General features: G+C 35.9%; 2 protein-coding genes across 5 annotated transcripts in view; both read right to left on the bottom strand.

Moving 5' to 3' along the window:
• Positions 1-917: 917 nt before the first annotated feature.
• LOC110372463 (activated Cdc42 kinase-like) overlaps positions 918-27,944 on the bottom strand; it is a 50,124-nt gene continuing 23,097 nt past the window's right edge. The window contains exons 16-28 of one of the 4 annotated variants that reach the window (XM_064036654.1): positions 23,875-23,940; positions 22,445-22,525; positions 18,589-18,620; positions 18,105-18,134; positions 12,947-13,069; positions 12,143-12,273; positions 10,000-10,052; positions 9,281-9,471; positions 8,739-8,784; positions 5,329-5,872; positions 3,968-4,008; positions 2,693-2,855; positions 918-1,229 (exon numbers count right to left, since the gene is read on the bottom strand). In XM_064036654.1, the coding sequence (XP_063892724.1) occupies positions 1,135-1,229; positions 2,693-2,855; positions 3,968-4,008; positions 5,329-5,872; positions 8,739-8,784; positions 9,281-9,471; positions 10,000-10,052; positions 12,143-12,273; positions 12,947-13,069; positions 18,105-18,134; positions 18,589-18,620; positions 22,445-22,525; positions 23,875-23,940 (1,596 nt within the window). In that variant the 3' untranslated portion in view covers positions 918-1,134. Of the gene's footprint in view, positions 1,230-2,692; positions 2,856-3,967; positions 4,009-5,328; positions 5,873-6,519; positions 6,764-7,309; positions 7,395-7,590; positions 7,713-8,153; positions 8,533-8,738; positions 8,785-9,280; positions 9,472-9,999; positions 10,053-12,142; positions 12,274-12,946; positions 13,070-18,104; positions 18,135-18,588; positions 18,621-22,444; positions 22,526-23,874; positions 23,941-27,944 lie in introns of those variants that run through there. The other 3 variants (XR_010276890.1, XM_064036655.1, XM_064036662.1) reach the window with 3 other exon arrangements.
• Positions 14,463-17,455, bottom strand: LOC135117464 (uncharacterized). The gene is made up of 6 exons (XM_064036762.1): positions 17,333-17,455; positions 16,992-17,033; positions 16,033-16,059; positions 15,421-15,453; positions 14,829-14,882; positions 14,463-14,571 (listed from the first exon to the last, which is right to left on the bottom strand). The coding sequence occupies exons 1-6, from the start codon at positions 17,386-17,388 to the stop codon at positions 14,463-14,465; spliced, it is 321 nt and encodes a 106-aa protein (XP_063892832.1). The 5' UTR covers positions 17,389-17,455.

Consider the following 27,944-nt stretch of genomic DNA (forward strand, 5'->3'; position numbering starts at 1 on the left):
AACATTTTTCTGTTTCTGTGCAAGGTGCGTGATCTACTATAGATGTTTTATTTATCGAAAGAAAGTGGAGTGTGCCATACTTGTGTAAGCATATTGCAACTTTACACACACAAGTTTGGCTCACCCGCTTTCCTGAAATAAAGCATCTATAATTATATTAAAAAAGGTTGTAAACATAATTTATATCTTTCCAAAATAAATCAATAAAAAAGTTTAAAAATAGATGGATAGATAGAATTATATTTACAACCATTCAGGTAAAAAAAAAACTACATAAATACCCTTTTTACATAAGCTCGCATAAGGAGATTTTTTTAAATTATAATTTGAAAATATTAACACAAACCATTACTGAAAAATTTACTTTTGAGTAGTAACCAAATAACAGGCTTATGTAAAAAAGGTATGTATAAAAAATACATGTTAAAAAACAAACTATTGCTTAAAATAATGATTCAATTGATTTATGTACATTGATTTTTGGTCGCGTTCAATTTTCAAATAATAAGTCATACTAAGATCGTTTATATTTAGTTAAGAGTAGGAAACTAATTTATAAATCATAAAATAAATCAATTGACATAATATTGTCAAACGATTTTATTATATTCACAACCCTTCATTAGCACCTATAAATGCACAGCCTTATTATGCCAACTATATCTATTATCACATTTATAGAATGACAATGGAAATGAAAATGGAGAATGATAATATCTATTAAAAATTACTAAACATCTTAAACATATTTCTGAACATATGTACATTTATACATTACATTGTTTTTTTTTAATATTTTGCTACTTAAATTTAATGTAAAATTTAAATGGATTATATATTTTTTTTATTAATAACGGGTAAACATTTATCAAACAAACATTTATTATTATATATATCATAAAATATTTTATAGATGAAGGTAAAGTATGAAATGATGGATGTTAAGTAACAAGAACATTATTACTTTAAATATATTGACTTGAATACAGCAACCGACTCTGCCGACAGTTACTTGCAGTTTGTTTTCCGTTTTTTACGGAAAACAAAGCTCGGCTATTTGGTCGGTGCTGTGAATCAGGCCTTACAAATGTAAGTGTTACAAAAACACTTCAGAGTATTAAGGTAAATAGATGATTACAACACGCAATCGACGAGCCCGTTCTCTAGGCTCTCGGGTTCTTGCAGGACAATCTGTCTGAAATGCGGAATCATTGGGCGCTCGATGCCTTCTGAAACCAATTAACAGCTATTGAGATACATTTTCATTCGACTACTAGACGTTAGGATTAAAATATCTTAACTAGGTGTATTGGCATGATACAAGATGGTCGCCCATCCAAGGACTGACCGGGAAGTTAAATAGAGACGATTTAGGCTAAGGCCTACGCAGACCGGGACGGCATGGCAAGGGATTTTAATTTTACGTATTATAATAGCTCACTTGCAATTTTCAGCTATAATTTTGATAGCACACCTACTTTTCTATAAATATAGGAATACATATGTACATTACACATATACCTTTGCATGAAAGCAAATACTTAGTGTAATCTAAGCAGTCCAGGATTAAGCCATAATCTGCATAATCAGACTAAACAATAGGGTTGTTTCCAATTTTCGGAAATCTATTTAGATAGCTTCTAAATAATTTTAAGATCACCCTCTCTTTCATTTTTCGTCTCAAATCTTTTTATTTTTTATGTATTACATTTTTTTCTATTTCTCTTAGAATATTGCTCGGAAAACGCTAGATCACGTGACTGTGACGTCAACGTTCTCTGTTCATTCCTTTACATTTTAAAGCACATCTAACGAGAAAAAACTAACATACCAACTAATGGATTTCTTAATTTTTATAATGTATTTTTATAAAATAGCTACAAAAACTATAATATTTTATAAATATAAATTATTTTTATACATTTGCACAAAAATAAAATACCTCAAATGTTTTGAGTTGTGTACGCGGAAAAATGAAACGGTGCAAAGAAACGTAAAGTTTGTGTTTATTTATATTGAGGTTATGTTTGTGTCCACGTTCAAAAAGATTTGATGCTTTTTCAAAAAACTTAAATTAAATGAATGTCTACAAGGTTTGTGTTGTGCGAGACTGGAAATACGACCATAAGTGCTCCAAATAAACTGTTCATCCACGTTCCGCTGAAAAATCTTGGTTATTGGCAAAGAATTGAGCGACCATAGAAGAGTCTACTCTTGGCAGATTGGAACTATAAGCTTTCATAAATCCTTTCTCCATAATTCTTTAGCAGTTGTATCACTTAAATGCAATTAACACACAGAACTTCACAGAAGCTTAAACAAAACATTAATTCTGAGGTTATTTCGATATATCTGTCACAGAGAGAATGACGTCATCGGTCTCTTCTCGTCGTTTTTAATGGCGTGACGTCATAGGCTCTAAATTAAGATTTCATAAATTAATTAAAAAATATATGGTCAGTTATAAATAATATGATATAGCTTATCGTGTTTCTAGTTTTGTGAACTTTCGGTGCATTTATTTATTTTTAACTAAATGAATACTAGGAAACAACCCTATTGCGGCATCAGGGCTAAGGCACTACACGACCGAAAAAACCCAGCTCTCGATCATCGGTCTTACAATGTTAAGACGCGATCTTTACTCCCTCCCCCCCTGTTCAAAGCTATAAATACGTCGGTGATTACTGACCTGGGTGGCGGTTGTGGAGGATGCCAAGTTCAATTAGTTCCATGCCGTTGTCGTAGCGCAGGCGAGGATAGGCGCGGCTGCGAGGCAGCAGGGGCTTGCGAGCGACGGGGCGGACCGGCTTCTCGTTGGAAGCGGCGCGCGGCGGCAATGGGAGTACGTTGATCTGCAGTTAACATATCTGTATGTCACTACAGTACCACGGGACGAGAGTCCCGGATTTTTGGAAGGCGAACGTGGGGCGCTGAAGCTTTTCTAACCCATTAGAGGTCAAACAAAACGTACTTAATTATTTTGGAATTGGAAGACAAAATACAAGAAAAATATGGGGAAAAAAAATTGTATTGTAAAAAAAAACACTCTACGCACATAATATTTTCCATATCATAAAAGGGTGTTACAATCAAGTAAAATAACAAGGTTAACTACATTAACTTTACGAGATCTGTTATTTACACTTAGGAATATGTCTGTACTCAATCGAGTGTACAGTGACTTCTAATGGGTTAAGGCAACTTTAGTGAAATGGCGACACAAAGTAATTATTAGCAAGCAAAATTTAATGTGGGTCATGATGAAAAGAAACCTATATTGCCTTTAACTAGTTTTTGTCTTAGAAATGACCGCCCAAGTCCGACAATCGGTGACCGATATTTTACAGGAAAAATATAAAACACACTGATAGCAATAGTGCAACGCACATTTTCTACATATAGTCAATCAGAAAATCTTAGAACATCCTATAAAAAATTGTCCATTATCTGTCGTGACGTGGACGGGCAGCCTAATCAAGGTGCAATATTCAGAGCATTTGAGTACAGCTGTCGTGAAAATTCTTCACCATTGTGAAGTTTGGTACTAATGACTGCGCAAGAGTTAATGTATAAACAAAACACTATTGTTCTTTCGCGATGCATTGAAATTGCTGACATCATAAAGGCAGATTTTCACGAAAGAGAGCTGTAAGTGTGTAGTTAAGTACCTAAGTATTCAACGAACATACCGCACACCTAGATCAAAAGAGGATTGACTCAAAAAAACATTTTAGAAAACGCGAAAAACCGATTCCTCCATCCCTGTGCGTGCTAGAAGTGTATAGAAAACCGATTTTTGTACGCAACCAGAACATATTTTTACATCTTTATTGGTCGCATTTATGCATCTAAAATCTAGTTTTTTTGAGTTAACCACCTTTAGACCTAGGTGTACGATATGTATGAAGATTTAGTAGGATATTACTTTTTATTTTAATGGGGTATTAAAATGCAAGATATTTACCGGTCTGAAGTGGCGCGGCCCGCCGATCTCCGAGGCCAGGTCTAGCATGTAAAGAAGAGCAGATGATGAATAATGCTGTCTATTTTTGTTCACCTCTGTAAGTGTTATTTCAGAAAGAAAATTATTTGTGTAATACACAGAATTTTGTTACGATAATAATATTACAGTGACTTTTTAAAGGTACAATGTTACAAGTACAATTGTACTGTAGGAAAAATAGTCGAAGACGTTTATGTTCAAGAGGCGTTTATGCTAAGAGCAAATATAGTTTTTGCCAAGTTTAATAGCGGCTCGGAACATCACGCGTGTGCGCCATGCGCGTACTTATGCTCGGAAGTTGGTTGCGAGCCGCCATTAAGTTTGACGAGAACTACAGTCTCTCTCATTCGATTCCGAAAAACTATGGGGAGTCAGTATTAGGCACTTAGATTAAAAATGATAAAACTAAATCGTCTAATGAATGTCAAGCGGCCAATTGTTAAAATAAAGCAAAAAAAAATAATGACTTACTACTTCTAGCAAACATTGCAGTTTTGTGGTGGATAGTAGAAGTTGCGAAGTGGATACAACCGGTAATTTACGGTTAATTGGAGCTAGTATCACTGATACTGTATCAGTTACACCAGCCGTAAGTTTTCAAATACTCCATATCCGTTTGAATCCCGAGGGCAATCATTTTTCTAATAGGCATAAATTAATCATTTAGATTTTGACAAGCTAAAAAATGAAATAAAAAACTGAAAAAATTAAGAGCCGTCAATTTCACTTGTACTGTAGAGCGATTTCAGACTAGCGTATTTACCTGCCCGGCTTGGAAAATAAAATTTGCGTAAATTTGCGTTTGCGTGCGCGAACACTCGTTCAAGCACCGTTTTCGTCTAATCACGATTACAAATCCGAGTGAATTATGAAACCGGTCTTATATGTTTTTTTTTTTTTGTATCCTGTGGATTTTTTAGGAGAAATCGCAGATTGTGATAAAGATGTCCAATCTGTCTCACCCATTAAGATAGATTTTTTAAATGCTTATAAGATAGAGAACAAATGATTAAGAATACTGTGATAGCAACATATGTATGTGTCGTATGTCGTGTTCGGTCCTGATGATACCAACGGTGATAAACACAGAACAACATCAATTTTATGAATGGTTGATAGCGTTTTTAATCGATATACATTTACGTTACACTAATTGCACAGGGTATTAAATTAGTTATTAAACGTATATCGTAAACCATAAACTAAAATGTTAACATCACTACACACACAATGATCTAGAAGTCACTAGAAGTGGCCACCATCACTAAATGACGCACAATGAATGATCGTGGAGTGATTTGACAACTAGAATATGATGGTACCAAATCTACTTGCGAGATGAACTGCTCGCGACGCGTTGTTCAGAGCATTGCTGTCAGAGTCGCTGGCCTTCTTCTTCCCTTTGCCGTACTTGTCTAGGCTCTGGCTTGACTGGGCCTTAGCTTGGCCGGGCTTTGACTTGCTCAAAAAATGCCAGCATCCAGCGGCATGGCTGCGTTCAGCGGCATGGCTGGGTCCAGCGACAGGGCTGGGTTCAGCGTCATGGCTGGGTTCAGCAGAATGGCTGGGTTCAGCGACATGGCTAGGTTCAGCAGAATGGCTGCGTTCAGCAGCATAGCTGGGTCTGGCAGCAAGACCGCGCCTAGCAGCATAAAGCTCCAGTCTGGCCGTAGCCGCGTGATCTATTTCGGCGTAGTTAGACAAGATCTCTTTAGCCTTCATTTCTTCGGGAGTGAGCTTGACGATTCTGCGGGCAGCCGCGGGTGTGGCAGGCGGTCTAGTACGGCCGGCAGGCGATTTAATACGGAAGGCAGGCTTTCGCCGTGGAATCTTGGGTCCGCGCGGGGGCAGCGGCAGCACGTTTATCTGATTAAGATCAAAATATAACACTGATATAGCTACAATTTTGAATTTTGAGAGAATGCTACATTGCTGAAAGAATCGATTCCTTGAATGGACTACGTAAAATTAGAATAATTTTGAACCAATCACTCCTAATTTCTATTGTAAAAGTTAAATAATAATACACACTATTATGATATCACTAACAGCACATTCCGGCCAGATTATTTCTGTCTGTTGTTGCACTCTAGCGGTACCATCAAGGTCCTTTTTTTTAATTTCTCAGTAGGTATACAGCAGATATTTTTTCTAACTCCGGTTTAAACCCATCATGGCATTTTCATCTATTTCTTCAAACGGCTTTCCATGTTTCTGAATATCATTTTAAGTTGTCTGCTGTTTTTTCGGAGAATGGTTTGGCCTGGTCTTCACTTGTGAAGTGTAAGATATTTCCATTAAAGTAACGTAGTGTACTTAATGTATTGAATACCGAGCGATAATAAAAATTCAGAACATATAAATACAATAAAAAATAGAACACAGAAAATACATAATTATAAGATCAAAACTATGTAATTGTGACATTTCATCTAACGATAACAGACACTTCTTTCGAGGACATATAAAAATAAGGTACCGACACACAAAAAGAAACAAAAACAATTTTCAGGAAAGTTAAAATTTATTTAAATTAATTTTTTTAACGTTGTTAAAATCCTTTTTACATTGTTATTCGATGGGCACGAGCATGGCAACAGCTTTGCCGATATCTCCGTTAGTTTTCTGCAGTTGTTCGTGGCACTTGTCGAACGACACGTCCGTCCCCACCGAGACCTTGACGCGAACTAACTTGATCGCGTTGTGAACGTTCCAGCCGCTCAAATCCAACGCTTCTAAGCATTGCGCCTGATTCGCCTGCAGTTGACAAACAATTTTGTTAATTATTTGTATAAAGTTAGAGTTGAAAATGAAAAAACACAGAGAAATGAAATGAAATCAGTAGTGGGTTAAAATAAATTAGTAAGCAATACTACATTACATGCTGATAAAAGGTTAGTGAACATAAAATAAATAAATGAGAATTAAATCATAATAGGAAAAATCTAGTGGAAATAAAACAAACTGGCAACTAATTCTAATCTAATCTAAGTCAACTATTTCAGCAAATAAGTGCATAATATGTATGCACTTATAATTATGAAGCTCTACGACAAAGGTAATTTTATTAATTAAAATATTTTATAGGTACTCAGTTTGTTTGAATTTTAAAGTCACTGGTTCTAAAACACTTGAATTATCCAAAATATTCATAAACTATGCCAGTTGTCAACACTATTCAACATATTTTAGTGTATAATTAATAGAATAATCTCTCAATATTAACACAAGTTAATTACGCTATATTAAAAAGCACTGTTCGTTACATACACATAAAAATACCTGTACCTTATATATTTGTACCAAATAATTTCCATGTTAGAATATAATTATAATATATGCCATGCAATCCCAGCAGTTATTTATACCTCCATCCTCCAGGATCCAACTGAAAATATCAATAAGTAGGAAAATTCCCAAGAATTCGATCAGGACAGGAATAGAGAACCCACCATAATATAGAAAGGTGCAATCAATTTTGTTAGTAGGACAAGCATTTTCAAAATGTCATCAGGTTCAAGTTTTTAGGAATATCGTGCAATATTATTATCATTCTCTGTTAGTCAAATACATTATGTATGCACCTGTTGTTTAAGGACCTTGCACATGATACGGACTTCATCAGACTCGACACCACGCTGTCGACCACAAGGCTTTTGGTCAGCAAACTCCAACAAATCTTCTACTGACACGTGGTCTTTACAGTCTGTAATGATTAACGTCTTTAATTCCATGCAAGTGTTCTTTGGGTTCCATATCATCATCATCAATTATAAGTATTTTTTTACTGCCTCGTTTGTCTAGCTGTCGGAAGCACGGCTGCTATACATGAGCTCTTTAACATCGCTTTGTGGGTTTTAGAAACTTTCACAAAGCAGCCTGGAGCCTGGAAATTGGTGATTGCTACACCCGTGCATCTGAGAGCACGTAAATGTTCTGCGCCTGATCTCTTTCCGGTCGTGACGGATTGCCGTCCCATCGGGCTATGAGAGTGAAGGAATAGTGAGTGCACCTGTGCGCAAATGCTCGTGCACTGTTATATGTCCTGCGCAGTTGGCTGATCTCTTTATATGAGAACAGCCACCGTGGCCGAATCGGCTAGGAAGACTTCATCGTATTAGTCATATAAGTATTTTAGATATATCACCTTTTACTAAAGCGTTGTTGCTTTCGTCCCCGCTTTCTGATTCGCTCTCAGAGTTAAGAGGTAACCCTGTATCGCTTTCGTCGTCATTGTCATAGAAGCAAGCGAAGGGATTGCTTGGACCGGCGACATTGAAAGGGTTTGTATCAACTTTGGGGGCCGAATCGACCTCATCCTCAGCAGTTTCTGCCTCAACTGGCTTTATTTCTTCTTTAACTTCTGGGTTCTTGGTATTCTGGTATAGAATAACGCTCTTCGTTTCGCTGACTGGTTCATTTTCTGGTTTTGGCTTATCTAGTAGTTTTAGTGGGTACTTCCTGATGTGTCGAGGTTTGTCAATTAGCTTCGGCTTTGTGGTTCGAGGAGGCAATGGCAGCACATTCTGTTTCAAATTTATTGATTGTCGTTTATTATTATTTAATTGGTTAAGACGTGCACATGGGTAATTATAATAGAGGGTTAGCGAATGTGGGAGGGGTTAAATAAATATTCACAAGTTTTTCTTTATTACTTATACTAACTATATCTATGGGGTATTTATTATAGAAGGGTCAACATATTGAAGTAGTTATAATGTTATATACTTACGCCGCTAGCAGCATCAGGCTGAGCAGCGTCAGCAGCAGCAAAGCTTCTGAAACAAATCAGGTATAACAAAACATGAATAATATTCTTTATTGAAACTTCAAAATTGTCCTTAATTTCTTTTCGAAACTCCGTACTATTTTCAAATAATTTTAGGATTACTAACACTTGTTGCGTATTACAAGTTAGTTATGTATTAAGTTAAATATCTAAAATGTCTTTACTTCAATAGTTATATTCTAACACAAGGACGAAGTACGAAAACCCGTCATCTAATCCAAATAACCAACTAAAAATTCATCAAAAAAATATTCATCACAACATACAAAAAAAATATTCCTTTAACTTTTACTAAACGTCAAGGGCTTTACTACAAAAACTTTAACCCCTGTTTTACACTTGTCTAATAAAATTTTGGCTGCAAAATGAACCATATGTCAACGTCATAAATTTGACATTTTTTTAGACAAGGCATAAACTGACGTTTAAAAGTTTTTGTGGTAAGACGGCAAGTGTGTATTATCTAACTATCCCTATTAACTTACCGGGCCTTGCTAGGCGAATTGGCCTGCAGAGAGCGGAACTGCACGTGAGTAGCACGAGCTGGCTTCGGGATAGTAGCCGGCTTCAGAATGCCACTGGTCTCCTTGGCAATGTGAGTCATCAGCGACGTGGAAGGAGTCGGCTCTTCGATGAGGCTCGTGTAAGCCATCTTTGATTCTTCAGTTATGGTGGACTGGGGAACGACAGGTATGATGATTCATTTGTAGAGAAAGCACATCAAGCTACTAAAATTGTCAAAGTTAAAGTTTGTTTTTTTTTTTTTAAAGTAAAGTCAAAGTCAATGATTTATTGAAACTAGGCTAATTAGATTAGCTCTTACTTTTGTTATCAAGATTTTGTTAACAAAGGGTACTTTTGTTAGGTATTGTAAATAAGATCAATCAATTATATATTTTTTTAACCTTATCTCTAAATAATAAAGTTCAATGTTGATTGGGAAAAACAATCTAATTGGACTAGCTTGATGTGCTTAAAACGTAATAAAATATAAGTGAAAACCATGTATGTAGACTAAAGCATAGCTAAAGTAAACTATACCCAATACTCAACATTATAAACGACATCTACTATTAGGGGTAAAAATGAAACACGAAAATAATCTTTTGATAAATTGTGAAAGGTACTTTATTTACTATAAAAATTAAAAAAAAAAATTAAAAAAATAATTAAAATTAAAAAAAATAAAAGACACAAGTCTTACCTGGATATCAGGAACGCTGTTAGCTTCCTCAGAAAAATTGCGGCGCTCACGAGCTAAAGACAAAAAACAAATATTTACTAAACCTCGTTTAATCAAAATCATCCTGCCTAATTTAATTTGGGATCGGCGCAACATGTTTTCTCCTTCCATACTCTATCTGCCGTCATCTCATACGTACCTAACATTCCTTCGAGTTATATCTGCTATCAAACAAATTATTGACTGAAACTACAAACAAGAACATCCTATAATCGTACAAATTGAAAAGGGGCTCTAAACATTTCTATTCAAGTAATAAACATTTCTATTCAACCATTTGAAAGTACATCATTAGTCCTTAAGTGAATCCTTATAGAAAATATTGCATTGGAAATTGATAAGACCTTTACATGTAAGACGGAACATAACGAGCACTCATTTATATTGAACTTGAAACTGCAATAAGCTAAACAATTTTCCTACAGGTATATATATTTCTATTGAAATGTAATTTATCCTGTATTGACAACATGGCCTTAGGAAGAGGCCTTGATATTACTGCATTCAGGATGCAATATAGCGTAAGTAGTAAGTAACACGAGTACCTTTAATACGCCAATTGCATCGAAGCAAAATAATATGCATCGATAAATGCTGATATTACTTTCTTATTGGTAATTGAAGGTCTCTAAGGCTTATAGGAAATTGAATGTTATTTAAAGTATAATTTAAGTAGTAGTAAGGTATCTCTATCAAAGGTTACCAGGTATAAAGAGGGCCTAAGCCTTTCGGCACGTGGATTGGTAAAACCTTGGTACCTCGGAAGACAAATTGTGTTTAGTCCCTATCATTTTATGAGAAGCCTCACAACCAGTCTAACTATGAACTATCAAGTTACCCGGTATAAAGATTTAGGAATCAGATTAGAGTAGCTTAATATAGATCACCGGTTTTATTCTTACTTCACGTCTACATCACGTTAAAGTCACGTCTTTTTCCACATACGGAAACTCATACAGGCGTGGGCGCATTTATAAGCTCGTGTAAGTACGAGAGACTTGAAGCTCGTGTAAGCGCAAGTCACTAATAGGCTCGTATAAGCGCGAGGCATCTATAACTCACGATTAGCTATTCGAGCGAATATGTCATAATTTACAAGTGTAAACGCGACAATTTCATTGATGCGTAAAACGTAACGAGATGACACGGAACGCTCGTGCGAGTGGATTAGTGTGAGTCCTCAATAAGCTCGTGTAAGCGCGAGCCATACATAGCTTGATCATTTTTACTTATTCAAGCGAACATATCGGAATGTGCAAGTGTGAATGCGACGATTTCATTGTACCGAGATAATATTTATGTAACGCGCAAGTAAGTGTATTAGTGTGAGATATTTATAAACTGGTGTAAGTGCAAGTCGCTAATAGGCTCGTGTAAGAGCGAGCCATCTATAACTCAGTAATATCTATTCGTGCGAATATATCAGAATATACCAGTGTACTCAAATGCTACAATATTATTGAAGCGTGAAAAGTAACGAGATAACACGAAACGCGCGTGTATCTGAATTAGTGCGAGCCCTTAATAAGCTCGTGTAAGCGCGAGCCATCTATTCCTCACTTTTACCTACTCGAGCAAATATATTGCAATATAAATATAAGTGTAAACGCGACGATTTCATTGTGAAATATAACAAGATAATATGGTAACGCGCGAGTAAGTATATAAGTGCGGGACAGTTATAAACTGGTGTAAGCGCAAGTCGCCAACACGCTCGTGTAAGCGCCAGCTATCTAAAACTCGTCATTAACTATTCAGGCGAATATATCGGAATATGCAACGCAAACGCAACAATTGTTCTGTACCGTAAAATATAACGAGATATGTAAGAATTAGTCACACGCGTGTAAATGACTTCCATTTCTCATATCTCAGAACGACCGTAAACGCAAAGAAAAACTCATCTAAAATCACCTATATAATGGTAGGCAACCCCAAAAAGACTCACTTAGGGACAGTTTGAGTTATATCGGAAACAGTCCTAAATAACCTGCTCAACCTCTATTGCAAGTTCCAACATAACATAAACAGCAGATTTACTTCACCACGCATTCTTCTTGTTGACAAAAATTAGCTGTAAGGGACATAAAAAGGAGTAACTTACCAGCCGAGGAATCCTTCTCAGCATCATGGCCATGTCCGTGATGGAGAGACAGCGGAAACTTAAAATGAAACTTCGAACGCTCGTTGGGTGAATGCGGGAGTTTCTTGTCTCCATCCAGATCGCTCATGGACCTAAGACAATAAAATAAGCTCTAGTTCCCGCAAATTATGGAAATGTGCATTTTAAAGTTAGGGTTCTGAAACTCATTAAGTAAGCCCAGTTTTGAACTTGACCCAAAATTGGTTTCCATGGTTACCTTGAAATTATTATATTATTTCAAGAAATTCAATAAATCTATTCAATATATCGATTCGGCAATTTGAATACTGGTTATGGTTTAATTATCGTTATATGTAAAGGTAGTTAAATGGTGCACCTCACATTGGGAAAATTAATTGCTGTGAGAATTATGTATGCAGTATTAATTATTACGTAGCAAATTCAATTTTAAACACTATGGAATTAATATTCCTAGTAATTAGAAAACAAATTATACTCTGCGAACATAATATCGGACTGTAATTATTGAAAATGATTACTGGTCATCGGACAGGTATTTAAATAGTAACCTTGAAAAGCGAAAGTAGTTAGTTTTTGTAGTGATTTTCATTTAGGTTGCATGTTAACAACAAGTGATAAGAGCACGCGGTTGAGTATTTTGCTTTGGTACATGCGCTTGTCGCTGGACCCGCACGTTTTTAAAATGGCTGTTACCTGCGCATGTGCCTCAACATGCACCGTGTAGATGCACCCTTAACTACAAGCTTTAAATCCTGATACCCTAATGTGTCCCGCACTACTTACTTAGCAGTGATTTCATTAGCCAGGGCGACAGCAGTGTTCAAGGTCTTCTCATCATGAGCCGACATCGGTTTCATGGTGCCAGTGGATCCCTTCTTGCGCTCCGATTTCGTCAGGGTGGTAGTCCTGCCAACAAGGATGGAGATGGTTATATTACAGTACTTAGATCTTGAAGAGTGGCTGAAAATTGCACATTATGAAAATTGTTCTGATATTGTTTTGAAGATGATGTTCAGCACTGGTTGATGATGATAGCAGATGAAATAAAAGTTAAGACTGAAAATCATATTGGTACTAAATATAAATGGAAGACATTGCGAAGACGCTATTAGGATATTCACTTTGGATTAATATAAATTCCAAGTTGATAAACTATGTTAAATGGTTCTCGAATATTAACAGAATGTAATGTTAACATAGTCTCCGCAAAGTCCAGTCCAAGTAATACATGTAACTAAATAGCTGAAATAAATAACATTACACACGAAACTTCACAACATGACCTTTCAACACGAGCCGAATATAAAATAACAAAATCAACGCATCCGCAACTAAAGTATTTAGTCAGAAACAGTTTACGGGAAAATATCAAAAAGCTATATTTAGGGCGATTTCAGACTAGTGCTATTTCTGCGCGTAGGTAAACGATTGAATTACAATAAGCGCCCACACGCGAGCCATATTTCCCGCTTCGAAAAACCCGACAGCTCACATGTCGAGGTAAATTACGGCCTACGGCTTATTCGCTCGATCCGTTAATAAATTGTAACTTATAGCTTTAACACGAGTAGGCAAATAAGTGGCATCAACGTTTACATATATGATTGAAAAAACGCGTCGATACGCGCTTCGAAATAATTAGCTTATCCGCGTTAATCTGACACCGCTCCCATCGGTTTGTATAAACGAATCAGAACACAAAAAAATACTTTTTGCAGTTACTTAATTGAAATGTCATTTATAAATGAAAAAAGTAAACCTATAGAAAAATTGTTTACAAAAACAAAATGAAAAATATGATGAAAAATTCCTAACTTATTTTCTATGAACATAAAATCTATTTTAACAAAAGGTGAGATAGATGCTTATTATCTATAATCACAACACATATACATGCTGCTATTAACTATGTACAGACGACAGCACATGAACCCACTTAACACTGTCAAATTTCTTCAATAGATTTTCAACCTTATCACAATAAAGCAAGGTTAATGTTCGATTGGTAAAATTTGACCAATTCGAGTAGGTTGACCAGCTAACGTCTGTATAGTCTGACCGCTTTTGGTGCAATTGACAGTTCTGTCAGTCAGAACAATAATGCGATTTTAACTTGAAAATTGATATCTGTCAAATGCACAAAAAATCGGGTTACACTAGACTTATTGCTATATCTTTAAACTTAGGGTGCGTCTACACGGTGCATGTAGCTGGAGCAAGTTAACATGCGCAAGTGACAAGAGCTCGCGGGTGGGTGTTGTGCTTTGGTACATGAGCGAGTCGCTGGACCCGCACGTCTTTAAAACGCATATGACTTGCGCAAGCTACTTGCACCGTGTAGAAGCACCCTTGTTTCAATGGATACTAACGGTTCGTCCACCACTACATCCTGGCTGGTCGAAGGCTCCCTTTAGTTGCAGCATGAAAAATTTATGTTATACAGCTATCAATTGTTACAAGTTTATAGTGACTCTGATAGTTTTGTTCTAAAATAAACAGTTAGTAGTATAATTGAGTTCAATTTTAATTTACCGATGATCCTTTTGCTTAATAATTTAAATAAAAAAAAAACTTTCATTCATACGCAGTGTATGAGATTACAAATCTTGTCCACATCAAAAGAAAAAATAATTATCTATAACAATTAATTATAGAAGACACTTACGCATTATCTGATTTACGCTTTATAGCAAGCTTCCTGAAGAATGCAGCCAAAGAACTAAAAATTACGTCAGTTAGTAAAACAGTAATTGGACAAATTATTTTATAGTCAAGGCCCAAGATCCGACACCATAAAAGTCCTTTTTTTTTAAACAACTGTTTACTTTGAAAATTGAACGTGATTATATTTTCGATATAATATTACATTATAATTTCAGAAGTAAGCTACTGCATAACAATCCATCATCTTTAACCTGTACCGGGTCCATATTGTGTCCACCTTATAAAATGTTCCACATATAAAACATATAGAACGCTAATAAAGAATTGAGTATTTAACGTAAAAACGTTTTAATGGAAATTGATGTTTAGGCTGGAAACAGTGCTCGGCCGACGATCAGTGCTGACCGTACGTCCAGACCGACTCACATACAAAATCACGCGCGTACCGTCAGCGCAGCTGTGTGCGCGTTCATAGTCTTGCACAGATATAGCTACGTCGACCGATGGTCAGCGCTGACCGTCGGTAGAGCACTGTTTCCAGCCTTATATTGTCGATGAGCTTGGGCCTTAATGTGTACTTTAACTGTACATACTTGCTGGAACCTTCTTCTTGCTCGGCTCGCTCCCTTTAAGATAAGCGTGCAAAAAAAATTTTACATTGATATATGCAATACCTCAATAATCTATCCAATCAACTATTAAGTTCTATGAATTAATACATTGTATAGCTTATTTGTCTCAGTAATAATTTACGTGAAGCTATTGTAATCATATGGAATGTCATATGCTTCAATCGTAATTGAATGTCAGTAGGATATCAATCGTATGTCGCATAAGTCAAATTAGTAGAATTAAGCCCCAGGTATTGGGGTACATTGGGCTGCAGAGAAGGTGCCTTATTGTTTGTGTTTGCGCACCCACATCTGATGCCTTCGGGTTAATCCCACCTAGATAAGATGACCTTGAATCTACCAACCCGTGTCTGTATTCTTTGAAAAAATGACCTTGGGTTTACCAACCCGTGTCTGTATTCTTTGAAAAGATGACCTTGGGTTTACCAACCCGTGTAAGTATTCTTTGAAGAGACTTCCACACATGCCATTTTATGTTCATTACTTTACATTTCCACGAAGCTAATAAGAAATCTTAACGTTAATGGAACCATTATGCTAATTAACATGTAAGTAAATGAATAAGTTACATACGGTGCTGGGCGACGGTAGCAGCTGGTCCTTTGATAAAAGCATGAAAAACAGACAATTCTTACAATTCTAACCAATGTAAGTAATTGTTCACATTTCTTTTAATTATTGCATTTTATATGCATAATTTCAATGAAGTAATTTTATAAAACTGTATGTCAGTGTAGGGCTTACCCTTAAGTGACAAAGTTCACTCTAGATTTAGGCTTTAGTGTAAAAATTTATTTTGAGTATAATATTAATAAATTTAACTTAAGACTGTGTTTCATATTTCTTTAATATTAAATAAGGTACGGTGTATTATTATTGTCAAAAACTATAGTGACTTTGACCTTGACTCGTACAATCAGCTTTTCGCAAAATCTCTATAGAAGACATTTCCTAGAGAACCAAATTAAAGGCGACCTTCAGACTAGGTCCTTTATGAAGTCAGGAAAGATGGAAAGTCAGTGCTTTTCAAATGTCTTGAAAGACCCAAGCTTTAGGATTAAAACGTTATTAATATTCCTCAGGGTCAAAGGTACACAAAACAAAAATGCACGATAAATAATAAATTAAATTACAATTTTAACAATGTCTCTCTGGAAAAGGCCATTTCAATTTCCCGATAAAAAATAAACCTTGACTTATCAAAACTGGAATTCACCAATCAAACTCTGTGAAATATCGAAACTAAGCTTTGCAACATGTTTGATTTCAGGGCCAATCAAATCCTGTTGTTATGAAAAAAATATTTTTCCGGATTTTACCAGAACCGTATACCTTTGCTATTGAAAAAGACTTTGTGTTAATTCTTTGAATATTGCTTTTGAATTGTGAAATCAAAGGCTTTGTCGTGAGCGCCAAATTAATTTCAGTTTCTAGGAAATGCAGCATACACGCGCAGCTTTATGTCCCCGGAATAAATAATGAACTATTGTGTAGGTTTGACAAAATTACAAAATTTACGCAAGTATACGTACAGTGGCCCCAGCGACGCCGAGCGGCGGAACCACGTCCCAATGCTGCTTGTAAGATAGACACGTCGTTGAAACAAATGAAGAAACACTTTATTCCAACTTACAGCAACTTTCAACTTAGAAAATCGAAGATCTTTTGTTTTGAGTCATGGTGAAAATGATTCATTTGTTTATTTTAATTCACCACTTTCGGAAAGTTATCTATCAAATAATCTTTCATAGAAATTCACTCGAATGAGTAATTACAAAAGTATGTGCAACAAATTATCAATATAGTATATTTTTTTTCAAGTAATATAAGTCAATTAGAAAATTATATAAAAATTGAAGTAGTATCTACATACCGCCAACGCGATCTTTCAGAATGAGCAGGCGAGCTCCTGGTTAAGGCATTGGACATAAAGTATAATAATATAAGTTATTTACATCAACTGTCAATATCTACTTCTACAATAATGTAGACATCCAACCCTTAAGGTACCTTTTGAACGCTAGCTGTCGACCGCAAAAGACGTCATTGCCTGAAATCGGCCGCAGCATGTGGAGTCAATATCAACACCTGCGACCGATTTCATGCAGGCGCGACGCACGTGTGCGGTCGGCAGTTGGAGTCGGCAGCTAGTTTTCAAAATATACCTTTATGGGTGCGCAAAAAATAATATTACAAAAAACGAATGGATAATTAAAACCATAATTAACATAAATCACAATTAACCATAACTTATTTTTAACAAAACTAAAACAATAATTGATCAACTAACTCTAATTCGAAATTCGAAATCATTAAAACAATTTAAAACTTATACACTAACCAACCATACTACAACCAAAAAATATAATTATTAAACTAACGAAAAAAGCACACAACATTTTACATTTTACGACACATATTTTCAAACTGTAACCCAATTTCAATTAGTGCGAAATTTTTTCAATATTTTTCAGACTTTAAAATTATAGTAGGTACTGTGCTGTGGCCCTGAAACGCGGCATTAACTTTAATTCTTTCTGTCAAAGCAATTTACGTACAAGCGACGGATATAGAATAATGTTTCGATATTCGGCCGTAAATACGTTAAAAGCACTAATTGAGCTCGAGTTGCAAGTTTCACTTACGTATCAGCGGTCCCGCTTGGAGAGGTCGGCCTAACAAACCAAATAAAATCTATGTTTAACAGACTTCATAAAGTCATAGTAAATGTCCTAAAGTTGTTCGTTACACTAATAAATGTGTTGCTAATATCATCATCTCATACCTTCTTACCTATCACAATGAAATACCATTTGACCACACTAAGGCCCGGTTGTTCGAAGCTCGTTTACGTCAAGGTTAGGGTTTAACTCTAGTTACAGTAAAACTAACAGGGTTTAAATTCAAAAAGCGTTGTTCAAGTACCAGTTAGTTTAACGAACGTTAAAATTTCATAATAAAAATGTCAAATTAACCATTAAAATTGACAACGGTCAAAAACTTTAACTTTACCTACGAACAACCGGGCCTAACGAATGTAAGGCAAACTTTACACTCATAGTCCACAGTGCCTATTTTCGTATTTCAAAGTAGGCTTCAATATAAATTATCAAGAAAACTAATAATTACCTGATGGCATCTGCCGACCTCCCAGGTTGGTTCTGAAACCATAAAATGAAGGTTAATAAGATGTCACCTTGAAAAAAAAATACTTGAATAAACTGGCATTGCATTGGTATAGATGTTTTATCTCACGAATGCGGGTGAGAGACAATTGTGTGGGTAAATGTTTATACATATTGTAATTGTGTGCGTAACTTCGAGAGCGCTCGGTATTGGCCGAGTCGCAGAGTCAAACAAAGAAAATGTGGATGTACACTTACGCACACAAGTTGGCTTATCCGCTTTCGTGATATAAAGGATCTATAAAATCATGATGATCTTTCTAGAACTATTAAAACCGTGAAAAAGTTAATAAAAGGTAAGTAATATTTACAAAATTATGATTATGTACAGTAAAACTCCGTGCTTGTGTGCCAGGGCTTTAATAAATCTAAGTATTTCCAGAACTATTGTAGAAATGAAATGTCAAAGAGATCTATTGTGTTAGAAGGTCCTTTCCTTGAACTTTGGTAAAAGCAGTGACATCCATTTCCAAAGTGAAGTTCGAAACTGTGATTTGCGCCTCTAGAAATGGACGTAACGTCGGACCATCGGCAAACTGGACCAATTATGTAATGGACCTTTGCAAATTGGAGTAGTTGCAATACAGAAAATCGGATATCGAATACGATCGGATATAGGTACCTAATGTTAAATTCCTTCACGCCTACATTAAAATAAATATGACAGGTATTTAATAATGTGTCGAAAACAAGCGTGTTGACAGAATTTCAGCCTAATTCGTGACTTCTGGGTAAAACCAACTAATATAGCACTCAATGCACGTTGTTTGAACAAGAATGTAAAGTGCTGGACTGCAAAATACATGCAGTGCTTTGAATTCCGAACTCAAATACACGGATTTCCACATGACGTAACAGAATGTAGTTAAATCCACAAACCTCTAAATTACAGCACTACCAGGAATACTGAATGAGAAATACTTTTATTTGCAGTTATGAAATATTAATGAACATTACTCAGCAACTAGCAAAGTTATATTAATTAAAAAATAGTTGTCGTTAAATATTTTGATCGTCATGTCGAAATTCTGTCTAAAATGTATGATAAAGAACTCTGGCACTACTGAACCGAGCCAAAAAATCACTAATGAGAATATAATTATAGTGTTTAAGCTAGTTTGAGCTCAACGCCGCCAACCCCTAAGGTCTAGGCTAGATGTGCTCACCGACTATTGTTGGATATTATTCATAAAATATCTAAAAATAACTAAATTATGTGTCATGATAAAAACTAAGTATATTTCAAAGGGCGACTTCAGAATAGCGCTTTTTTCCAGGTACACGGCCGTTTCGGCATACCAACTTACACGAGCGATGTATTTCACGCTTCGAAAAATCTGTCCTGGCTTACACGTGTTTATGCCTGTATTCCGGCTTGTTCGCTCCAACTTATATGAGTTTATAAGAGAGTTAACGGTCCTACGAGTTGTTATTTAAAAGGCGGTTACACGTGCACACATACAACTTGTAAGTGCGTTTACAACGCTAGTCTGAAATCAGTCTAATAGCTCTACAAAGGCTGTTAAAACTTTTAAATGTTTCATTTCGAAATTATGAACCCTTTCCCTTTGTACTAACGTTCTTGTACAGATTGGCTTTACAGAGTTTCCCTTGAAATGAAATGCATTTTGAACTACTTAGAATTTCTGGAAGCATCATTTTACGTAGAACACGCGCAATAAGTTTTATTAGAAGTTATGAACTAAAATGCAGTCGTGGCCGATTAATTTTTTATATGTTTTCTTTAATATTCTGAGTCGGAAAAGTGAGCCGTAATCTTACATGATAATAGAGCTTACCTAATCAAATAGCCTATGTTAGGTTTCACACTCCGACATAAAATTAAAAATATCATTCAAAGTCAGGACCTTCATAAGAATAATAGCTCTCTTATAATATGAGGAAGACGCTTAGACGATACTGATTCTGTTTCAAGTTCTACAAAATACTTTTTTAGATTTCTAGAACATGTAATAAACTATTTATTTAAAAAAACGATATTAAAAATATGTTATATGAATATGTTTGTCAATAAAAAATGTACATTTTAATATTCCGAATATGAGGTTCAATTTTAGTCTCACTAAGCAAACTGCAGTAGCGATATATACATATGTATATAGTGATATTACGAGTGTGCTATGTACATAGTCATGTATGAGCACACTCGTAATAACACTCACTGCCCTAGTCACTATCACACGAGTAAGCTGAATACACAAAGGAACCTAATTAAACTTCTACTTACTGGCTGTTATGTACAATATATTTAGCATCTATATTCTATGCTGTACATATCAAGGTCCAGAATATAGCACGCATGGCTGATTACACTTCCCGAAAACCAACACCCTTATGCAATTTCGGGAACGCGACCTTATAAAAACTGTGTAAAAAGCTTAAATATTCTCGCAACAGGTGAACCGATTTACTCCGAAAATTCTCTCGATAAATTCGAGTAAAAACACGAATAGTGATACTGCGAACAAGTTGAGCCGACGTTCAATGTGTTTAAGGCTGACCGCCCACGGCCCATAATGTAATCGGTGACAGATTTTTTTTCTAGGAAAAAAATACAACTCACCTTTACCAATAGAGTGCAGCGTTCTACAAAAAGTTGGTTCGAAAATCCTAGTCAGATAGTCCTACAAAATATCAGCCTGAATATCTAAGAAAAAGTCGAAAGAAGTGGGCGGGCAGTCTAAATAAAATTCACGTACAAAATTTTATGAGGATGGGTTTAAATGGTGCAATCCATCTTTGAGCAAGCGAAAAACTATTTTCTAAGATAAAGTAACTTTGATTGCGTTGCTAAAATTCATAATTATGAGTAATATCGGTTCGTCCTTTTAATGGTTGGTGGTGCATAGTGCTTGGAACTAATTGGCAAGCAAATGCTGTTTTTTCTTTGGACAAAAGGTGATGTAGGTAATTGATATAAAGCGTTTGTGATCTTTTTCATTTACCTATTACGTTGGGTCCGCATACACTTCGCTGTGAGTAAAGATAAAGATTTTTATTGGCTGAAGATGTAATACGCTAGTTAATTAGTTCCTCTGTATATTATAATCACTAAGGAAGGAAAGATGAGCTGAGATGTCATATGGCAGGTCAGGCGCCTTGACCTCCGTCCCCCGAACAAATGCATTTTGGAGACGCTACTTTCTTAGAAAATTGTCGGTTATGACATCTCTGCTATTCATTTTGTTCTCTATTTTTATACTCTACTCAGTGTCCGATATATATATGATAGAGTAGAATGAAATCAAACAAAAACCCCAACAATTAATGTTCCGTACTATTTCCAGAAATTGAGTATTAATTAACCTTTCCAATTAACTCTAACAGATTTTTTATAAATGTTATTCAAATTCTCGCCTGTCCAATTATTTCTAACAGAATTGTTTTCATAAATGTTGTTGAAATTCTGACAGTTTTATTTAAAAGCTTGAAGCTTTAAATAAAGGCCAAATGAATCAAACAGTTAGAAGGTCGGACGGATTTTTTACCCCAAAGCGGACACTTAGGCCTAAGTTTTCCAACAACGTGCACGTCAGTTTTCAAAAGAACTATTTACTATCAATTTCAAGTTCAAGTTTCAAAGTAAACAGTTGTTCTAAGAAAAACGAATGTTTATATTTTGGGTGAACTTGAACCTTAAAGCTCTTTTAAGGTGAAATAACTCCCACTACCACAGTTATGCACACGAACAATGCATAAATGCGGTAGTAAGCCGCTTAATTTCAGCTTCGACGAACTATAGGAAGTTAGTACAAATCACTTAAGTACGTCATACTTACATCGTCACGACGGCGGTCCATGTTTCGGAACATAACTTCTATTTCATCCAACAGACTCTGGCCAAAGTCGCTCGTACTCTTCTGCAATGCAAAGAAACATTAAAGATTCAAGTCTACCATTTGTAGGGGAAGATTCATATTTGACGAAACGTCGTGTGACGGAAAGTCGGACAAATATACGAGAAAGCATTCAATCATGCACATCTAATCGATGATGCATTAGTGACTCGATCATAAATTTACGGTACGCTCGGCGCATTTTCTGTAAGATATGAATCTGCCTTGAGGGTGCGTCCTGTGTGAGCTTATCAACGCGTGAGCGAATGCGATGTGATGAAGAGCGATTTTTTTTAGCCCTATGACGCAATGGCCATAATGCTAGACCTGAGGTCCCTGGTTTGATTCCCGGTTCCGTCCACATTTGTGTGATAAGCATGCCTGTTAGCTGTTGTTTAGATGTTATATATGTATGTATTTTCAGGAACCAAAGTGAAAGCCGGATATGCAGGATTGTTCGAGAGTTACCGCGGCCTTGGTACATAATGGGCTTAAGACTGACTATGTTGTATGTATGTATTTATAAATATGTATATATTAGGTATATGTAACTATACGTTGTCTTTCACTTGTGTTACCATCCGTACCACAAGTTAACAAAAATCGTACTGTGTTGCTACACGGCCTTGAAAAAAAAGTTCCAATACACGTAATATGTCCCGGTGTATTTAATAGGATGTATACTGCGCAGTAGCTCACGTCACGTAGGCCACTTCAAAAGAAATCCAGTGTTTGTTGTTTACCTGTGACGCTGCGCTGGTTTCGCTTTGCCATCGCTTTGATTGATAGCTCATAAAGGACGCAATGTAAGCGCGCTTATTTACCAACGGAAAACGGACGGCAAGGTATAAAGCTTATTGGAAATTTCGTGGAAAAATTGAGCCCACGCGCAGCCAACCGTTTTTTCAAGTTCAATCATTACTTTTTGGAAAACAAAATTCGTAAGCACTCGAAGTTTCTCAATAATTTAAAATCAAAGGGGCATTATTTGCAAAGTATTTTTCCAACAATGTTATGGTCGACTTATCTTCTGAGTACCAGTTTTTTTACATGGAGCTACTGCCTATCTGTCATCCTTCACCCAGTTACCCGGGCAACCCACTACCCTTAGGTAAGGCTAGTTATCAAACTTACCGGTTTCTGGCTAACCGTAACGACTGCCAAAGACGTTCAAATGACAACCGGGACCTACATTTTAGCGTGCCTCCCGACAAAACTCGTTATGACAAGATGGTAACCCATCCACGGACCGACCGCACTGATTGTTGCTTGACCTTACGATCGATCAGCTTGACCTTGACTTAGCTTTAGGTCGAGCACTAAAACAAAGGGTACGGCACTAATAACAGTACCAAATATGTTAATGTCCTCACCAGGATCTCAATATTATCCTTTGAGTTCAAACGCTCGACTCTGCCACACGAAGTAGCAGTACCCTCCTGCAACAAAAGAGGTATTAAGAACTCGCTGAAAATCTACTTTAACGTGTAAAATCTACTTAAATAATTACAGATTTGTCAATACGAAAATTATTTTCAGTACTTGCTGAGAATTAATGTACGCGTGTACCTCAATATCGAAAATTACGAATAACGAGAATTGAAGATAATTTAATAAGGTCTCGTTGAATAAATTAATTAAAAATTAAATCTGAAGCCCGGTAAATACAGCTTTTCCAGAAACTCATTATCCTACTGGTATTTAATATGCAATCATATAAATGCGAAAGAATCTCTGTATGTATGGATGTTTGTTCCTCTTTAACGCAAGTGGAAGGGACCTACTTAGTAGGTCCTTATGAACCTTGGTAGCAAAGCAACATACCTGATACATCAGAAAAACATTTTCATGCATCCCTATAATAGTTTCCTAGAGAAGCGAGCAAAATCGCAAGCAGAGCCTAGTTAATTTATATTAGTGAAAACGTTTCAGTAAGTATCCAATAATTAATAGTCGTGGTGGCCTAGTGGGCAAAGAACCAACCTCTCGAGTATGAGGGCGCGGGTTCGATTCCAGGTCAGGCAAGTACCAATGCAACTTTTCTAAGTTTGTATGTACTTTCTAAGTATATCTTAGACACCAATGACTGTGTTTCGGATGGCACGTTAAACTGTAGGTCCCGGCTGTCATTGAACAGTCTTTATTAAGTCTGACACCAGTCTAATCAAGGGGTATCGGGTTGCCCGGGTAACTGGGTTGAGGAGGTCAGATAGGCAGTCGCTTCTTGTAAAGCACTGGTACTCAGCTGAATCCGGTTAGACTGGAAGCCGACCCCAACATAGTTTGGGAAAATGCTCGGAGGATGATGATGATCCAATAATTATTTTCATTCACAGAATCATCGGAAAAAGTAAAGAGCATTCTCTGTATTTATTTGTTAAACAGTTTATGTACACAGTTGATGAGACAAGGAAAATAAAATAATCAAGTCCAAAGGCACTGCTTATTCTTTAAGAAATCTTTTCCAGTTAGCCAGCTATGAGGGAGTTGGAATAAAAAATAATAGTTGAAAACACTAAAAAAGACCTACAAAAAATTACAGAGAAAAAGAAAGCGTGAAGCGTTTTGTCAAAGAAGAGTAAAGATTACATAAGCGCGCCACGGTTACTTTCATCAAACTAAATGTCCGAATTATTTTGTAATTTTTAGTGCGTGCTAAAAGCGTGATTTTTTAACAATTATTTTTATTTTATACCTTTATTATAGGGCTACATTTTAAATAGCTAATCCGCCACTTTGGGACGGCCGCCATGTTGGATTTAGGTCAGGATTTTTTTGTATCCCATCCAGCAAACCCTTTCATTTAATACCTATAGTATTTCTAACAGCCAATCCACCATCTTGGACGTCCGCCTCGTTAGATTTAAGTCACGTAACATTTTTTTTCGTATTCCTAACAGCAAACCCTTTCATTTAATACCCATGTCATGGGGGTGGATTTCAAACAGCCAGTCCGCCATATTGGATTTTTAATGACGTTTCTTAGCTAGTCATGAATTGTCATCAGAACTCAGAGCGTGTGCAAAATTTCATCCCAGTTGGAAACACAGTGATAAACTTGACATTGACATTTGAATGTGACCGTTAAATCCTCTCATACAATACAATTTATAAAGTCAATATAAAAATGCATGTTGACAGCTATCTGACAACAGCTGAGCCGTGTCGTGACATTCAACTTAATCCGTGCCTACAAGCTCATCTTTTTAAAAGCTTTTATAGGGATATATTTCAACAAACGCGAAACTTTATAAAAGTCGATATGATTACAGGCTCGTGTAAGCGCACGAGTCTTTCTAAACTCACGATTATCATAGTCATAGGGATTCTAAAGCTCTCGAACTATTTCTAGACCGCGTATGTAAAATGCGAATATTGTATGTCTGGATGTTTGGTCATCTTTCACGCAAAAATCTCTTGAACGAATTTTGTGTCTACAATACTTAAAAGGAGTTTGAAGTAATTAGAATATTGACAAAAACAACTTTATTGTATTTCTTTTTTTTGGCGTTAATATAGCTTACATATCACATAGACTACTTTATATCAATCTACTTTAAAAAGTTATCTATGTTCGTGAGTATAACCGTGCGAGGAAACTAGTATAGCTACATAACAATACCCAATTAGCTCCACTGATTTTTTTCCTCGATGGAAGCAAAAAAGCTTCTTATCACAACAACAAAAAGCAGAAATAATTTAAGTGGAAAAAGTGGGCGGGGGTGGTATTTTTCTCCATGTATCTAATTATAGAAGGTATAATTGAACTGCAAGCCAGCTCACTTCAACCTGTTCAACGTTTTTAAAAAAAAAAACTCCGAGTTTGAGTACCGAGCATAGAAAATGCATGCATTTTCTCTAAAGAATATTTCCTTAAGAATGTAGAGTACAAGTTTTCATACAAATCTCAGATTACTAAACGGATGGATAAGGAATATTATATCCCAGATTGTAAGCCATAGCTTCGTTTTAATAGCGTAGAAGTTTTCTAAAGCCATCAAAGGCCTGACTAAACGTTTGAGATGCTAATGCATCGTCATCATCGGCCTTTATACTGATCCGATGCAGGGAACCAATCTCTTCCAATATAGAGAAAAAACATACGAACAAACGCCGCCTGCCCATCCCCGCCCTCCTATAAATGAAGAAAAATACCTATTATCTAAATAAGAATTTCTTGACGATAGGTCAAAGTTCTTACAAGAAGTTCAAGTTCAAAATAAAACGTCTGCAAACCTAAGCTAACAAAATATAATGTCTTCATACTTTATATAATCCTCCGTAACCTTACTACCTTTACTTGATCTGTGCTTATATTCTCATTCGATAATCACGTACTATTTTAAACGTATCTGGAACGCGATATTTTCCGACATAATACAAAATCTATATACCTAATTGCCTACAATTTCTAAGAAACGCTAATAGGAACAACCTTTAAAAGATGAGCTTAATACGGCTTATGAAAAATCCAGTATCGATAACAAATCCATTAAAAAAATCCATAGTATATTCTGTAAAAAATAAGCGACTCCATATTTAGAAAGAATAGATATCTAGAACGCTTAAGTAGCCGTGTATAATTTTAGGCTGGCAAGTCTTGTAGACTATGGGCATGTTGTAATGAAAGACTGTCTATTGTCAAACGTGTTCTGTGGTCAAAGGGAGTGTCCCGCCCAACAACGACGAACAAAGGTAAATATCAAACCTATTTGATTACCAAGTGTTCAAATTAGCTCAAAAACATGTCCAGTAACTTTTGATAGTGTGATAGTGTTAATCATATTTTCGTAGAGTCAAAACACATTGTTTGAAAACGCCAAGCGTAGATGTAAATAAAAGAACGCGCTCATGTTTCTAATTTTCTTTACAAAAGTGGTGTAAAATTAATTTGTTGTGTTTGTCTTTGTTACATTATTAGCCTAATTGCATGTCGTTTTTACTTTTCCATGTTAAGTAAAGGTTATGTAAAGCAGTGAGTGATAGGTTGTAGTAGATTCGCAGCTGTTGGAGAGATGTCACGGCCGTCAGCGCACCACGCATGCGATCGATACGCCGACAAATACTGAGATACATAGATACTACGCAATTAGCCAGCTTTATCTAATAACAACCTACACCTAGGTCTAAAATTAAATATTTTGTAATCTTTAAGATATTTAATTTAGACTCAGAATTTCAATTCTTTTTGTCTTCCATTTTTTTTTTGTTTCAAAAAATACTTCGTCGGAGTTAAGAAAACTTATCGTAAATTTCGAGAAAACGCAAGCACGCGAAGCAAGTATAATAGAAATCGCAGTAATACAAGAAGCCAGGCATTGTTATTGCATCCTTCAGACTATTGATTTCACAGTTCGCGGAGCTTATTTTTTAATACTATTTATGGCTCTAGAAAAATTGAAAAATAAAAATCAGCGATATTGAGTCGAGATCTCTCAAGATT

This window comes from Helicoverpa armigera, chromosome 1 (assembly GCF_030705265.1).
Source record: "Helicoverpa armigera isolate CAAS_96S chromosome 1, ASM3070526v1, whole genome shotgun sequence".
NCBI lineage: Eukaryota > Metazoa > Arthropoda > Insecta > Lepidoptera > Noctuidae > Helicoverpa > Helicoverpa armigera.